This window comes from Hypomesus nipponensis, chromosome 3, assembly GCF_054491055.1.
Source record: "Hypomesus nipponensis isolate SF chromosome 3, ASM5449105v1, whole genome shotgun sequence".
Lineage (NCBI taxonomy): Eukaryota > Metazoa > Chordata > Actinopteri > Osmeriformes > Osmeridae > Hypomesus > Hypomesus nipponensis.
In genome coordinates this window covers 3,071,155-3,088,786 of record NC_140363.1, presented here as the reverse complement: position 1 = coordinate 3,088,786, position 17,632 = coordinate 3,071,155, and the positions used below count along the sequence as shown (strand labels likewise).

General features: G+C 46.2%; 2 protein-coding genes across 3 annotated transcripts; one reads left to right on the top strand and one right to left on the bottom strand.

Annotated features, from left to right (window-relative positions):
• Positions 1-18: 18 nt before the first annotated feature.
• On the top strand, positions 19-10,838 carry hltf (helicase-like transcription factor). 2 transcript variants are annotated; one of them, XM_084684491.1, is made up of 25 exons: positions 19-218; positions 378-417; positions 1,403-1,606; positions 1,919-2,085; positions 2,226-2,353; positions 2,479-2,570; positions 2,902-2,973; positions 3,115-3,306; positions 3,982-4,056; positions 4,148-4,205; positions 4,328-4,400; positions 4,471-4,544; positions 4,619-4,660; positions 4,769-4,869; positions 5,855-5,998; positions 6,250-6,382; positions 6,569-6,704; positions 7,135-7,314; positions 7,423-7,538; positions 8,543-8,724; positions 8,978-9,100; positions 9,167-9,279; positions 9,606-9,786; positions 9,906-9,986; positions 10,213-10,838. In XM_084684491.1, the coding sequence occupies exons 3-25, from the start codon at positions 1,415-1,417 to the stop codon at positions 10,357-10,359; spliced, it is 2,802 nt and encodes a 933-aa protein (XP_084540617.1). In that variant the 5' UTR covers positions 19-218; positions 378-417; positions 1,403-1,414; the 3' UTR covers positions 10,360-10,838. The 2 variants fall into 2 exon arrangements, with proteins under 2 accessions (XP_084540617.1, XP_084540616.1); XM_084684490.1 differs by lacking the exon at positions 378-417.
• Positions 10,839-11,259: 421 nt separating this feature from the next.
• LOC146299162 (glycogenin-1-like) lies at positions 11,260-17,165 on the bottom strand. The gene is made up of 7 exons (XM_084684496.1): positions 17,015-17,165; positions 15,801-15,936; positions 15,533-15,707; positions 15,244-15,406; positions 13,314-13,440; positions 12,757-12,982; positions 11,260-12,462 (listed from the first exon to the last, which is right to left on the bottom strand). Exons 1-7 carry the CDS (start codon positions 17,019-17,021, stop codon positions 12,295-12,297), a joined length of 1,002 nt encoding a protein of 333 aa, XP_084540622.1. The 5' UTR covers positions 17,022-17,165; the 3' UTR covers positions 11,260-12,294.
• Positions 17,166-17,632: the final 467 nt, after the last annotated feature.

Sequence of the window (17,632 nt, the reverse complement as noted above, 5' to 3'; positions counted from 1 at the left end):
GAAGTGTGACAAGTATATAAAAACAAAGGCAATACAAAATGAGTAAATATATTTCACAATAACATTTAATAAAAGCCAGAGAGGAAACGATTTCCCTAATCGCTCATTGGTTGGCGAATACCCACCTTGTCGTTGAAGTAACGGCGCCCAGCATTACCAACGTGCATTGTCCAGAGTACTGTAGCAGAACATTCAGAGCAAATCTTTTGTCGCTAAAGGTAAATAATCATAGAAGGTTGGACAGATAGTAAATTTACTTTCGGTTTTGGTCCGTTTTTGTTTTCAAGGTTTGATTTCAATCCTTTGCTGGATTTTAGTCATTCAAACTCTTAGAGCTAACTGTTATCTCATTAAACGCTAATTTGTGCCTGTTTTAGTGTACTTTTCTCCACTTAGTACCGCTTATGGCATTTATAGGTAAGACGTTCTTGGTAGAGTACGTTTACTTACAGCCCTTTTTCAGTTGTATAACTAACTAGGAAGGATATGGCAGTCGATAACGCTGTCACCGATTTGATTTACTAGTCGTAGTTGCTTTGATAACAACGTTAGCTAACTGAGATGAAGTCTCACGCATTCGCCGTCAGACTCACGCATTTCAGCCATTCCTCACGCAACACCTTGTATTTCTCACGCATTTCAACCATTGCTCACGCTGAGAAATATGGGATAACTTGTCCCGCTATACAATTAACGGAGAAGGCGCAGGCATAATGTTATATCGAGTACAAAGCCAATCAGACCCCCCCCCCCCCCCCCCACTATGCCAGGTAATTGACATTTGCTTGATTACTCTTAATTCAAAGAAAGTTAATATGGTAAAAAGACTCACACAATCTGTGGGAATTGGGTCTGTATTGATGTTTACCCTGGCATGCCAATGTTACAGTAGGGTTTACATCGTTGCCTACATTCACATGCCCTTTCAGAATCAGAATTTGGTTGTATTCGCCGTGTAGGTTTACACAAACACGGAATTTACTGTGGCCAGAAGGTGCAAACAATAAACATATACGGATCGTCAATCAAAAAGTATTGAGGAATGACTGAACACTGAAATGACTATCTGACCAAATGCATTTAGTTACATTGAAGTATGACTAGAATGCTCACTCAGTAAGATACAGTCTTGATAAGATATAGGAATTAATTTTGTTCAGACGTATTGACACTGGATGTTGCTTTTGTTAAAAACATGTTGGTGTCCTGATGCAATAATGTGTGATAAACTGCCCTTTATCAGACTGTAGACATATCAACGGGAAAACTAGTTATTTCTCCTGTTGGAGGCTGACTATTGCAGTTGAATCAGTCGTTTTTACAGGAGCAGATCTGACATGTATGGAGGGCTGGTATCTGACATGTTTGTGTGGACGCTGCGTGTCTTGCACCACCCTGGCAGACGAAAGAAGCCATGCAGTTTGTCGGGCGGAGGTTTGGTTGGACTGATCAAAGCTCCGTGGACCTGTTCGGGGACCGCTCGGAGACAGAGACCTTGTCCCAGGCACTCAGCACGGCGGCGGCAGACGAGGCAGATGCCGATGGCAGTGTGCTGTTTGGGACCCTACGGGGCAATGTGGTGGGGCTGAAGTACTACACTGGCGTGGTATGTATCTATGAATTTACTATGGATACCCCTTATAATACATTTATAGTACCCTGGCTTGGTATATTTAGTATGGTGTCGTAAGGATGTGTACAGGATGGTATGTTTACTACACGGGCATAGAACACATAGAGTGTAGTGTGTATTCATACCATTATTGGAATTAAAATATGGATTATCTCTACACTGATGTGGTCTGTTTAGTTTGGTTATATTCTACACTGGCATGACATGTCTAGCATGCCAGTGTAATGTATACCTGTGAAGATGTGTGCAGGGAGTGTCTTGTGCGTTCCCCCCTCCCCCTCTTAGGTGAACGCAGGGGAGATGGTGTCCCTGGTGCGCCAACCTCAGAATCAGTACGACCGCAACGCTGTGATGGTGGTCAACGTGTACGGCTGCCAGGTGGGCCACATCAAGAGAGAGCTGGCCGCAGCCATGGCAACCATCATGGACGACAACCTGGCCAAAGTAGAAGGGTGAGTGGAGATCTGTGCGAGGAGATCCGAGATTCATGGCTGTCATGCACTTGTGAAGGGGTCTAGGGATCTAGCTGTGAAGCAGTGCTGTGTGTGTGACAGTCTGTCTGAGAGGTTCATGTGCGTGTGTGCTCTGACAGGATGGTGCCGTCAGGGGTGAATAATGCGTTCACCATGCCAGTGCTGCTGTCCTTCTGGGGAAAGGAAGAGAATAAAGATCAAGTTATAGGACAGCTGCGACGACATGGATACAAACTGGGGCCCCCAGGTATCCGCACAAAGAACACCTTCTCACATACATACCAACCATCTTACTATGCAGCCCCCCACAAGGGACACAGAAATCAGACCTTCCAGTGTTTGTGTATATGTGTGTGTGTGCCACATGCTAAGACACCAAAAGAATCACGGTACCAGGCAGAAGCAGTCAGGGTATCTCTGCTCCAGCCAGGAAGTCCACAGCTATCCCTCTGACTGCTAAAGAGGTAACACACTAACATACAGTATACAAAACTGTACCCTCATACATACGCACTGACCTATACCATCATACATATATACCAACATTCTGTATAACTGTACCATCATACATTTAAATACTGTATGCTACATCATACTGTAGCATACAGTATTTAAAACTGTACCATTATACACACTAACATAAAGTACATAAAACGATACCATTGCACATACTTACATTCAGTATATAAAGCAACCTTTGTACATACACACTGACATAGTGTAGGATCTTACATGTACCCCAACGTTAATGTGACAGGGATATGACCTCTGCTAACAATACTTCTCCACCTCCAGCTGAAGAACGCATTTGACTGTCTCTTTGAGGACCTGATGGAGGTCAAGAATGGAGAGATGGAAGCTGCAGATGTAAGTGTGTGTAATCGTGTATGTGTTTTAGTTGCTTCCACGTTAGCGTAAAAAAAAAAAAGCGTGTGTGAGTAGGGGGCTGAGCGTGTGGTGTGGCATGCGAGCACGGTTACAAGCTCCCTGCTCTCCCTCTCTCCGTAGGCTGTGTGCACTCCTTTACTGCCCCATCAGAAGCAAGCTCTAGCCTGGATGTGTGCGTGTGAGAACAGCTCCGCCTTGCCCCCCTTCTGGGAGGAGAGGTGTGGCCTTTTCTTCAACACCCTCACCTGCTTCTCCGTCAGAGAGAGACCCCAGAGGGCCAGGGGAGGCATCCTGGCAGATGACATGGGGCTGGTGAGACGCACACACATACACAACAACTGTCGACAGTGTCTTTCCATGACGGCCAACAGCGAGTCTCCCGGTCCTGTCCTACATCTATAAAGTTGAACAATGGATTTTGGTGTTTCAAAACCCATTGACACTGTATGACTATGTTTAGGCTGTGTTCTGCTCCTCTCACCAACTGTCTCTGGAGGAGGGGATCCCTCTCTGATTTGCACCTCCCAAGGTTTCTTTTATTTTTTCTCCTGTTGGGAGTTTTTCTGGGAGTTTTTCCCTTGTCTTCCTTGAGGGTTTAAGTTGGTTGAGGGGCAGTTCTATGGGCGTATGTGAAGCCCTCTATGACATGCTTTGGTGTAAAAAGGGCTATACAAATACATTTGATTTGATTTGATCTTTCAAACACAGACTCCTTTACTCAAAATCTCAATAATGCTGCTTGTAAAACCCTGGCTAACCCTAGACACACAAACAAAGCTGCATCTTTTGCTCCAAACATATTGAACTCTTTTCCCTCTGAGGTCAAGCATGCTGAAACTGAAAAGAGCATTTTTTTTATCCTCTCTGAACATTTTTGGAATTGCTTTTCTGTGATTATCATATGATGTGATAGTATTTTTGTTAATGCATGTTTTGCATCCTTTATATTCATTCATATTTTGACGGCTGTGTGGGATTGGCCTTCAGGGAAAGACTCTGACCACCATTGCTCTGATCCTCTCCAACTTTCACCATGGGAAACCTCTGCCCCTGGACAGATGTGTAAGTATACTGATCGTCTTTCGTTTCATCTTTCCGTTTGAATGTTCTGGAATATTCTCTAAGGTGTGTGAACATGTGTGTTTCTCTGTAGCGGCAGTACTCCAGTGACTCCAAAGCTGGCATCACAAAGAAGAGCCCCAAACCAGAAAGTAATCTTCTTAGTGTGTGTATTTGTGTACTTGTAATGGATGTTTAGGTGTTTTTGTGTGAGTGTGTCTGTGTACATGCTTCTGCGTGTGAGACAATGTGTGTGTGTGTCTGTGTGTTCCAGAGTGTGCTCCAAAGAGTGGAGAAGCAGCTCACAAAGAAGGGTCTGGTTCATCAGTGAACCCTCGCTCTGACAGGTAACAGTGCTTTGGTTTGGATTTGAGTATCACTTTAAAGGCAGATACAAATACTGTGTGTTTTTTTCAGTCAACAGAAGACGGTGTGTTGGGAATCAGTGGATTTTATGAAGGAGTTGGAGGCGCCCCCGCTGCAAAAGAAAGGTTGTCTGTCACTGCTGTGTGTGTGTACACTGTCTGTGACAGAGTACATTAATGATGTACCTCTCCTCATCTAGCTAAAGCAAAAGGACGGGGCACAGCCTCTCAGTCGAAGAAAGGTAATACAACTGTGTGTGTTTTATAGAAACAGCTAATTCCATCACTTGACTGTGCTCTGTGATATATCCCATGCAACTCTGTGTGTGTGTGTGTGTGTGTGTGTGTAGGGGTATCTAGTGTCCATCTGCCTGTGATGGATGGTACCGAAAACTCAGGAGCCAGAGCCACTCTTATCATCTGCCCGCTGTCTGTTCTTAGTAACTGGCTGGTCAGGACACACACACACACACACTCACTCTGCTACATTTATAAACACACTCACGCTGCTCATGTACTGTATCTACACACACACTGCACATGTATACATACATACATACATACATACATACATACACACACACACACACACACACACACACACACACACTGCAAATGTATTACAAGTACACATGCGCTGCATCTGCATACACACACAAACGCACACTGTACTAACACGTACAGATACAAACAACTCATGGGTTATTGTATGCATGCATGGTAACATACACACACTCTAATGCATGCACAGTAACGTACACACACTAATGCATGCACATTGACTCACACATGCTCTTATGCATGCATAGTAACATACACACACTCTAATGCATGCACAGTAACGTACACACACTAATGCATGCACAGTAACTCACACATGCTCTAATGCATGCATAGTAACATACATATGCTCTAATGCATGCATAGTAACATACACATGCTCTAATGCATGCACAGTAACTCACAAACGCTCTAATGCATGCATAGTAATGTACACACACTCTCTAATGCATGCATATCGATAGGATGATGTCAGTCGTGGCCGAAAAGATGCACAACAATTAAAAAGGGTTGATTTTGTTTATTAGAATGACGCCGGATCATGTAACCATTACCAGCCGAGTAGTCAGATGAATGCAGGCCATGGGTTACAAACAGCCTTATATATAATTAATAGATAAATACAAATATAGTTTCCACAGAGCATTTCCTTAGAGGACACAACAGGTGGTCTGCAAGTTTGTCCTTAAAAGGCTATAACTGTCACTATTGTAACTTAGTGCAGCCTGTTTGTTCCTCTTAACATTGGGACCTTTGTCTAAATGCATACAGGGTTGATTACGTAGCATGACGTCTTGACCTCTGAAGGAGAGAAGTCTCTCATACAAAAACTCTGCGTATCACAGTCATGTAATTGTTCAACCCGTCGTGTTCAGGACCAGTTTGATCAACATGTGCGTGGGGACGTGGAGCCGCGCGTGTATCTGTACTATGGCTCAGAGCGCAACAGGGACACAAGCTTCCTGTCTGCACAGGATGTGGTGCTGACCACCTACAACGTGCTGTCAGCTGACCACGGGGTGAGTGTGGACAGCGGATAGGACGAGTCGGGTCAACACGTTACTGGTTGCACACAGTTATAATAATTACACACATTACTATTCCTGTGCTTGATCTATATCTGTATGTCTGTCTATTTATCTTTCCATCTATCTCTTTCTCTTTCCCCTCCTCCCTCCCTCTCTCTCTTCTCTCTATCTCCTGTTCTATATATCTGCTCCCTTTTATATCTCTGTCCATTGCTCTCTCCCTCTCCTCCACCCTCCCACAGGGTACCAGTCCCCTCCATGTTGTCAGTTGGCTCAGGGTGGTTCTAGATGAGGGCCATGTCATAAGGAACCCCAATGCCCAGCAGAGCAAAGCTGTCCTGGCCTTGAATGCTCACCGACGCTGGATACTCTCAGGTACACACACATACATACACACACATACATATATATCTATAGACACGCAAACATGCGCACGCGCGCACACACACACAGTCAGATATGCACTACTATACTCAAGCTCAAGAAACAATTTCACAAAAACACATGAACAAACACACAGACACAGTGGATAGTCCAGAACATGTGTGTGTGTGTGTCCAGGCACTCCTATTCAGAACAGTGTGAAGGACCTGTGGATGCTGCTGGCGTTCTTGCGTCTGAAGCCGTTTGATGTAAAGGAGTGGTGGACCAGAGTGATCCAGAGACCTGTCACCCAGGGAGACCGGGAGGGCCTGGTGTGAGTCTGCACCACCTTATACTCCTCACTATACTGGACTGGACTATACTCTCCTGGACTCTACTTTACTGGACTATACTATACTGGACTATACTATTGTGGATTACTCTACTGGACTACACTATACTATACTGGACTATACTGTACTGTACTGGACTATACTCTACTCTATTGGGCTTTACTATAGTGGACAATACTCTACTGGAAATACTCTATTATACTATAGTGGACTATACTATACTGGACTCTACTCTACTCTACTGGACTATACTATAGTGGACAATACTCTACTCTACTGGACTATACTGGATTATACTATAGTGGACAATAGTCTATTGTACTTGGCCATACTATAGTGGACAATACTCTTCTCTACTGGACTATACTATACTGGACTTTCACCATACTGTGAACTGGTCTGTATATGCAGGAACCTGCAGACCTTGGTGAAGTGCATAACTCTGCGTCGCACCAAGAGCAGTGAGGTGGCAGGGCACCCCCTGGTGGTCCTGCCCCAGAAGAAGGTGTGTGTGGAGTATGTCACACTCTCCCAGAGAGAGAGGGAGGAGTACGAGCTGGCTCGGACGCAGGGAAGGACTACCATCAGGAGGTACAGCTGTGTGTTTAAAGGTTCTTTACATTTTTCTGAGTGGGATTTGTTTGAGTGTGTCTTTGTGTTGTTTGTGTTTCAATGCGTATCGTATGTGTGTGTGTGTAGGTATGTAGCAGACGGGACAGTTTTGAAGAACTATGCTGATGTGCTGGCCATTCTGGTTAGACTACGCCAACACTGCTGTCACTGTGATCTACTGCCCAAGACCTCCTCAGACAATGGTAGCACAGACACACTCTCACACACACACTCAGTTTTCACCCTTGTGACGCTTTCTCTCATAATTTTCCTCTCCCTCTCCTCTTCTTTGTCTCTCACCCTTCATCTAGGGTCTATCCGTCTCTTTTTCCATCCCTCCATCACCTCCCCAATGGATACCTATTACATATCTTTGCTTGCCATGCCTTGAGAATGTAATTGTTCGGAATGACCTTGTATTTTACTGTGCGTCAGATAAACAAAGCCCTTTGACAATCTCCTTCTTCACTTCACCCCCTCTCCTCCTCTTCTCTCTATTCTCCTCCCCTCTTTCTCCTGTCCCCCTCTCCTCCCCCTCTCCTCCTCTCCTCTCTCTTCTCCTCGCCTGCTTCTCTCCCCCTCTCCTCTCCTCCCCCTCTCCTCCTCTCCTCTCTCTTCTCCTCGCCTGCTTCTCTCCCCCTCTCCTCTCCTCCCCCTCTCCTCCTCTCCTCTCTCTTCTCCTCACCTGCTCCTCTCCCCCTCTCCTCCTCTCCTCTCTCTTCTCACCTGCTCCTCTCCCCTTCTCCTCCTATCCTCTCTCTTTTCCTCACCTGCTCCTCTCCCCCTCTCCTCCTCCTCTCTCTTCTCCTCACCTGCTCCTCTCCCCCTCTCCTCCTCTCCTCTCTCTTCTCCTCACCTGCTCTTCTCCTCCTCTCCTCTCTCTTCTCCTCACCTGCTCCTCTCCCCCTCTCCTCCTCTCCTCTCTCTTCTCCTCACCTGCTCCTCTCCCCCTCTCCTCCTCTCCTCTCTCTTCTCCTCTCCCCCTCTCCTCCTCTCCTCTCTCTTCTCCTCACCTGCTCCTCTCCTCCTCTCCTCTCTCTTCTCCTCACCTGCTCTTCTCCTCTTCTCCTCTCTCTTCTCCTCACCTGCTCCTCTCCCCCTCTCCTCCTCTCCTCTCTCTTCTCCTCACCTGCTCCTCTCCCCCTCTCCTCCTCTCCTCTCTCTTCTCCTCACCTGCTCCTCTCCCCCTCTCCTCTCCTGTCCCCAGGCCTGGCTGCGACCCCTGCAGAGCTGCGGGAGCGTCTGGTCCAGAGGCTGCGGCTGGTTCTGGCCAGCGGCTCTGACGAGGAGTGTCCCGTGTGTCTGGACTCGGTGCGTCTGCCCGTCATCACGCACTGCGCCCATGTGTACTGTAGAGCCTGCATTGCCCAGGTCATCTCCAGCGAGCAGGTATGCTACACACACACACATTCGTACACACGTTGACACACACATACTCACAAGCATGCAGTTAACACCTGCACACATTCCTGCACACACATGCTCGCAAGCACACGCTAACAGACACACACGCAAAGTACTGTCTGCGGAGTCGTTTCAGCATCATCATTTCCTCAGAATATGAACCTGTTCTGGATATATCGGGATGGGCCTTTTACGTCTCTTTCTCTGTGTCTTTCTCCCTGTGTGTGTGTGTGTGTAGGAACAGGCTTGTTGTCCTCTATGTCGAGGTCAGATTAGGAGCAGTGAGCTGGTGGAGTTTGTCCCTGAGGAGGTAGAGGAGGATAACTCGCCTGAGCCACGTGCCTGGAGGAGCAGCACTAAGGTATGATCCCACACGCACACACGTTCACTTCAAAGAAGAGCTCCCAAATGGCCTGTGTGTGTCCAGGTGGAGGCGCTGATGTCCAACCTGCTTGCTCTGCGCGAGTCAGACAGCAGCATCAAGAGTCTGGTGGTCTCCCAGTTCACACGCTTCCTCAACCTGCTGGAGGTCCCACTTAGGTGACACACACGCTATCTCTCTGTCTCTGTCAATGTGTATCTGTCTATTACTCTCTTCCTGTCCTTTCTCCGCTCCTCTCTTCGTCTCTCTGGTTCTCCCTTCTCTCTCTCAAAGTATATATCTCTATTTCTCTCTTCCTGTCTCTTTCTCTCTCTTCTCTTTGTCTTTCTGGTTCTCTATGTTCTCTCTCTCTCTCTTCTGGCAGTCCATCTGTCTGTCTCACGCAGTTGTCTGTGTTCTGTCATGTAATTGCATTGATTGACCAGGCCAGAAAAGATGGACGCCTTCCCTCACGGTCTCAGTCTCCCTCTCTTCCTCTGTCCAGGCAGCACGGCTTCAGCTTCGTACGTCTGGACGGCTCCCTGAGCCAGAAGAGGAGGGCCCAGGTCATCCAGGAGTTCCAGAGCTCCGCCCCTGACAGTGCATTGGTCATGCTTCTGTCACTCAAAGCCGGTGGGGTGGGACTCAACCTGACCGCCGCCTCCCAGGTCTTCATGATGGATCCAGTGAGTCGTTGTGTGACCACTCACACACACACACGCAAGCATACAGACACACACATGCAGACGCGCAAAATAGACACATGTGCGCACAAACAAAAAGAGTGTGTTTGTGTGTATGTTAGGCGTGGAACCCTGCAGCCGAGGATCAGTGTGTGGACCGCTGTTACCGTCTAGGTCAGAAGAGAGACGTGACCGTCACTAAGGTAGGAGCACTGACGAATGGATGTTGATGGTACAGTAACTAAGGGATACGGCAATCCTCAGATTACACTGGATCATTCTCCTTAGTGTTACCTTGAAAGAAATACAGACTTCACCAAAAAGACATTCATGATGAAATAAATATGAAATCAATATTGTTGAGTTGCGATTATGAATCTCTGTATGTGAACTGAAGGTACGTTTTCTCGCATCTTTGCGTGTGATCAGTTCATAGTAAGGAACTCTGTGGAGGAGAACATGGTGGAAATCCAGAGGCAGAAGAAGGATCTGGTAGAGAAGACTTTCGGCTCCGAGAAGCCAGCCGACAGCAAGACGTCTCGCATCGACCACATCAGAGCCCTGATGGAACTGTAGCCACGCTGCTTTCCACCAATCAGCTCCCTCTGTTCTGAGAGTGGACGCTGGTTCGTACCAATGGTTGGACAGTCCATTCTGAGCCCAGATTTGTTTTCTGTGAAGCACCCAGTTTGTCAACATTTTGATGAGTTTCAAATGAGGTCTCTGCTGAGATAGGAGTCTGGGCTTCAGTGATCCTGTTCAGCCCCTGGTTTGCACAATGTGTTCATGCTAGCTGGGTCACTTCAGCCCACAGTGAAGGCCTGGAATCTATCATTCCCTTGGAGAATTAGTTGATTTGCACATTGCTTAAATGTGTCTTTTGTTCTGAATTTGAGTTTGCTGTTAAAGTATTTCTTGTTTCTGTTTGAGGCGTCTGGTCAAATGGCCAAATGTGTGATCTGCTGTGTTATGAACACAGCTCTGAAATGTCTACCAGTGGGCCTGGTGGTCACTCTTGGTCTGCTAGTCCAGTGGAAATAAAATGTTACAAATCAGTGTCAAGTTATTGACTGAGGGAATAACATGCAGAGATTACTGGGCGTGTGTCCATATTCTGGTTTTCCAAAAAGAGGATGCCAATCTTGTTCAATACTTAAAAGCCCAGTTTTAGACCAGATACAGTTCATGCAACTAAAGCCAGACTATTTTGCAAATATAGAAATCCTTGCCAGATGCTTATTTTTATTAAGGTCCTGAGAAAGTATGTATGGTCACCTTAATCTATAGGAGTTTTACAGATCTGAACAACTATATGTACCGTGAGTTTACAGGTGAATCTGAACATATACACAGGAGTATCTGACCATATAGGATACAACAGATATGGTTCTTTAGACTGGAGATATGCAAATCTACAAGTTTCACACATCCCATCTATTACAAGAGGACAAAGAATGTCAGAAATAACAGAACAGCTGGTGTCTCAAGTATTTTATTAGTTTTAGCAGGAAAGTCAAATCTTCAGAGGTGTGATTCTTGAAGACACCCTATGCTGTGAGAGACTGAAGGTCTCCAACAACTCTCCTGCTCCCCATTACCCTTGTCTGATGGCTTTTGACAGTAGTTGCTTTTAACCTTTCAGTCAACACGTTAACCCTCAGAGGGAAACCAACCTCAAGAGTTGTGGCACTGGGGTGGCAGGGGCAGGGTTCGACAGCTGAGGGTAGGGTGAGCTTCAGAAGTGATTGGCATTTATTGTTGGAGGCGAGGAAGGTTTTGTAAACAATGAAGGTAAGGCAACTGATCTCTAAAAACGAGCTAGTCACAGAAAGTGGAAAAAAAGGCAGGGCTTTCAGTATGCACAAATTTACATGCTGGAACACAACTAGACAAATGAACTATAACAGTACAATTTCAAATTAATTTGAAATTTAAGTTAATTTCAAATTAATCCCAAACATGTATATTACATTAACTCATAACAGCAGAAGAATTCATCCAAACTTGGACTGACCCACGTACTTGCTTAATATTAATTAATATTAGAAAATGGATACATCGTCTGCCATGGTATCTGGGTCACAGAAACGGTGAGACTGGTGAACACTGGAGTAACGGTGGTGGTGAGACAGGTGAATGAGCAGCATAATCACAGTAGCTGGACCGTGAGCACGTCTACTACTTGAGGGTTATTTGGGGTTGGTAAATGTGGAAGTTGAGGTTATTCACAGGAAGACTTGCTAAAAGCCAGCTAAACTGCTTCAGTCAAACCTGCAGATGCTGTAGGGCTTAAGACTGAGGTTTGGACCAGTGACATGCTCAGCCACACATGCATACACACATACAAGAAACAGCGTTAAGGTCCAGGATGCACTGCGGCAATTTAATACACAACCCATTTCTGTTCCCTCTTCTGATTGGGTCGAGAGACTGTAGATCCCACCCCTCGCTAAGCTGTCTCTGGCCTTGGATTGGTGCTCTCCCCATCTGTTGCCTCACCCCTGACTTTTTCTACTTGAGGAAGGAGTCCAGTTTGCGCTCAATGTTGTCAAATGAGTCTGCGCCCATGTAGTCAGCCTGGCCTGCCTCCCATCTCTGCTTCCTCTCCTCAGATGAGACTTGGGGGGGATGAAAGGGAGCAGGGGCTGAAGGCTCCACTGCTGCCTCGGACACCTTCTCCTGTAGGAGGGTGGGGGGGAGAGGGCACAAGAGACGGGAGAGGTCCAGTATTAATGGGTTGTCCCTTGGGTGGATGAAAGTCAGTCGTTTCCAAAACCTCGATCAGCCCTCCCTTCAGAAGGTAAGGTATCCCAAACCCTCCCTCAAGTAGTTGGCCAACCAAGAAGAGTTTCACAACCCTGCTGCTTAGCAACCTCCTGTTCTGCAGACAAGTGAGCAATTTCGAAAACTACACCGACTAAAACTTCCGTGTAATGCTATTTGGCGTTATCTGCGACCTACACACATGCCTACCTCAACGCAGCCGGTATTGAAGGCAGTTTGGCCATAGGCCTGTCGTAGCGCAGGCAGCACAGAGTTGGTATAAAGTTCCCACCACAAGGTCAGGTAATCAGGGTGCACCTGGCGGAGGTCAGAGGGCAGAGAATGACCTTTGACCTGGCCACTCTGGGGGTTGTACGAGTAGTCCCACGGCTTCACTTTCCCCAGGAAGTGGACCACCTTGGCGTCGCGCCCGTACCTGTACACACATGGTTGACAAGCAGCATTTCAAACATATGGTTAACTGTGTGCATAGCAGTGGGCTAGTATGAGCAAGAGTAAATAAGGCTCAGCGTAGCTGCTCTATTTTGGGGTTGACAGTCTGTTCTCCGGTAGCAGCGCTTCTGACCCAGCTGCTGTTGCACTGTAACTCAACACCACACACACTCCCAACTTACCTAGGTTCAACTTCTCACTGAAAGTATTCAAGCACACATGTTCTACACCAATATTTCTTATGATCGCCAAGAAGCTCAATAGGGCTGTACTCTTGAGCCTTTGTTATGACTGGAAAAGGTGTGTGTACTGACTGTTTGAAGGCCGGTAGATAGGAGTATATGGCGATGCTGCTGAGGTTGTAGATGAACGGAAGGTGTTTGGAGATGTCTGCTGTCGCCCAGGTGTTGAAGTAGCTGTTGAGAACCCCCTGGTCTCCACCTGGACACACAGACGCAGAGCATCTAACACACTGAAACTTGATGGAGCAGACTTTGCAGGGCAGCCAAATTGTTCAACTAAAACTGCCCCTGTTAGTGGGGGGGGGGCACTCCATAGCAGCATAGTTCACGTCGCAAGCACTCAATATATTGGACACCGTTGCACAAGTACACACGCCTCTACGCAGAACAGCTCAAAGGGCAGGGGTAAGCAGAGAGTTGAGATAAGACCCCCCCCCCCCCCAACTTGGCCTTGTATCTCAGGAGTGGACGAGATATCAAGACATGGACCCTTCCATGACAACATCTGAAGTTCAGCCTTATGGGACCTGCTTTAGGGCCCCTGGAGGAGTGAAGGAGAGTAGGAGAAAAGGAGGAAGAGGAAAGAACCAGAGAAGTGGGAGGAGTAGGGGGGAAAAAAGAGAGGAGTGGAGGAATAGAGAACAGGAGGAGGGGAGCAGAGAACGAGGTATGACATAGTTTTCTGTGAGGAGTTAAGATTGCAGAAGTGAATCGGCAACCCAGGCTTGCCACCAGAACTAAATCAGATTGGCTGGCATTTGGCTTCCACAAGAGGGCATTTTGTTCATAGCCCTTATAGACACCCCTATATAAAACACATGGGGGGGGGGGGGGGGGCACAGCATTCCACCATTTGGGAACCCTTGGAGACAACCCTACAGCAACCATTAAGTGCCTCTCAAAAGGTTGCTGTGATACTGGCTGCAGCCAAGGAGAAGGTATGGGAGAGGAGAAGGAGGACACCCAGGGCCGGATTAACTAATTCTGGGCCCCTTGGCACGAGGGCATCATGGGCCCCTCCCCTCCTTCAAGCAACTGAAAGACCCCTAGTTATATATGTAAAACTATGTCGTTACAAAATGTAACTGATTGCAGCCAATGAAATGAACAGCACACAATCCATAAATGTAATTAAATCATACATAGGCCTACCAGCAGCGAGCACAATAACATGTAATAATAAATAAAGATGCCTCTTCAGGGCTCAACATTAAGGCTTGTCCGGGACAAGTGGATCTTTGGTAGGGCAAGTGCAAGAGAAATGTACTTGCTTTATTTACCTATATTTACTCTTTTTATATGGCTCTGACCTAACCTACCTTTTCAGGAAGTGTCCATGTGGTGCCGATATGCTGAAAAGTTACAAGGGACAACCAACTTTTTTTCTCAATAGAACATTCAGGTTCCAATGCATTCCTATGGGATTTTCATCAACATGACTAACTTATTTTGAAGAAAACAATCTAAACTTTTGTTTAAGATATGTCTCCCAGTGGTGCCAATCTCCTATAACAGGTAGTCAAAGCAGAAAAAACTATAAACAGTATTTTCATACACTTTCTCAATGTTTATTGCAACCAACGTTTGATAGCATTAAGGTGTCTACATGCTAAAAAATGTATGCTTTCTGAACGTTTGATTCAATGCGTTTGCTACCTGCGTTCCAGAATAATTTGACAGTTGGTTAGCCTTGGCCAAAAATGACGCGTTCTATTGTCCACCCTAGTAGTCAAGAAAAGTCAGCCACATTGCTAACATTGGCTGACGAGCTAGCACTACCAATCGTAAAGGGTATGTCTTCTGGTAGAAAATATTCACACAATTGAATTGGTCAATTTTTCATGCTTAAACAGTGAGTGTGTAAACATTGGACAGTTGATTTGCTCATTTTAAGTTATTTCAGTTACACAACATGTCGTTGAGGGGCCCCTGGTGGCCGGGGGCCCCTAGGCAACTGCCCTGGTTGCCCATTTTATAATTCGGCCCTGATGACACTACTCACCGTCAAAGCTGCCGGTCTCCGTGCAGAGGGCGAGTAGCTTGTTGTACGTTTCATTGGACGGTTTAAACACAAACACTCCAGAGTTGAAGCAGTCCGGCCAACCAGGGTCAGGCGCTGCCGACAGTTCCTCCCTCTCAAACAGCTCATCAATGTTTGACAACACCTGAGGGCCCAAACAAAACCAAACATGCATGAGTGCTCAAGTAAAAGACATGAAACCTCATTTTTCCATGTTCCTTTTGTTTGTTTTTATTTACAATAATAGACACTTGCTGCAGTATGTCCTCACCATAGTGTCAGCATCCATGAATACACACTTGCTGTAGCGCGTCAGGGTCCAGCAGTGCAGCTTGGTGAAGGTCACACCCAGGTCAGGCCTCTTCATCATGGCCAGGTGAGCGGCATCGCCCGAATCCAGAATGTCCACCACACACACCTCGTCATAGAGCGAACTCAGCACAGTGCTACACACACACACACACACACACGTTACCTGGACGGTTGGCATGAGTGGGAAGGTTGTGGATTGGATTATGACTAAGGTGTAGGTGTGTTACCGGCAGGGCTCTGCTACTTGTAGTCCTATCAGGGCAACCAGCTTCTTGGTTGTGTTGTGGTTGCGCAGTGACCTGCCAAGAACCATTGCACCTTTGGCATAGTTGTCGTTGGTGGCCAGTGTCACGAATGCCTCACCTGAATGGAGACAAAAACAAAACAAACACTCAATGCTAATTGGCTTCACATTAACAGCAAATACCCCACCAGCCTTTATGCAGATATATAGGCTGGGGGACCCTATAAATCTGCGTTAAGCCAACACCTCCCCTATCCTAACAAGTCCAATACCACTACAATCCACTAAGAGTCTGACTTTCATTCATGCCTTTACTCCAGTGGTTCTCAACCCTGTCCTCAGGGACCCCCTGTCCTGCATGTTTTAGATGTTTCCCTGCTCCAACACACCTGATTCAAATAAAAGGGTTGTTATCTAGCTCTGTTGAAGCCTGGTAATGAACATGCATTTGAATCAGGTGTGTTGGAGCAGGGAAACATCTAAAACAAGCAGGACTGTGGGTCCCTGAGGACAGGGTTGAAAACCACTGCTTTATTCCTACCAAACTCATTTAACCCATGACCACAGTTGAGGAAATGGACAGGTAGCCCAACCATCACGTCATCCACTGGAACAGCCAATTAACATGCCACGTGAATAGTTGCATTTTGTTCCGTTTTTTCTTTTGAGGGGGAATAAATCAACCTGCTACGGAATCGTTTGGAGAAAGGGAGAGTCAGTCTGTCACCATCATCATGAGGATTGACCAACTTGAGGTTCAGTAACTACAGTAGGCTACAGTCAACATACGAAAAAATAAAAATAAAAACATCCCACGGCCGAGTTTACTGCACACACTTGAAAACAACTAGACAACTAGACAAACAAACCACTTTATAGCCCACAAGCATGCTATGATAACGCTCCGAGCCCGAGCTACAAGGCCATCAGACGCGCGTACGCACGCACAGACCTGATGCAGCGACTCCATCAAAAGATAGAACACGACGTTCCTCCTGCATAGTCCCTAATAGGTGTATATAAAAAATCGCATAATCGCAGTCTGTTAACTGTTAGATAATCGGCACCATAAAACAAATCTTGATATTGCATTATCCAAGACACGTTCCGCGGAAAACGTGCGAGGCCAAAACATTGGAATGATTTCGAAGCGGTGAATAAAGTGTCATAAACTGGCAGTGTGTCTGCCTGGCTTACCGGCCATGGTCCGTGTTCGGTCTGTGTTAAGGAGGTTGAGGCAGCGAATGCTAAACTAGGAAGCAACTAGCAAACAAGGACAGAATGTAGTCCCTGACATATATTCTGGATCATGTGATCAGCGACAGATACACTCCCCCTTTATTCAGCCCTACCGCCCCGCCCCCCATTTCTTTCTCTCTAATTAAATGTGCACGTGGGGGACCACTGTTACCATACACGAGCGTCACTCTTTTCGACCGCATTCACACAGTATGGCATTAGCATTAGATGTAGTCCTTTGTCATGTCAAGTTATTTATAGTTTTGTCAAAATGTTTTTGCTTAAAAAGTTTTTTTTAACTTGATTTTATTTTATGCATAGGAATCGACAGTTGCATTTGAGTGAAGGAGTAAACTGAAAGTTTTTCTTTCAATTACATTTTCTGAAAAAAAAATCTGTAAGATTCTGTAGTTTAACTGATCTGTTTTTATTCCACGTATAGTGTAGCAAACTCTAATGATGAACATCATCACCATTGTGGTTGATTCACAAAGGTTGATAATGGAGTTTTTTAAATATGTTGATTGCTCAGGGATGGACGAATACCTGACATTTGGGACAGCTACAGTGGTCATA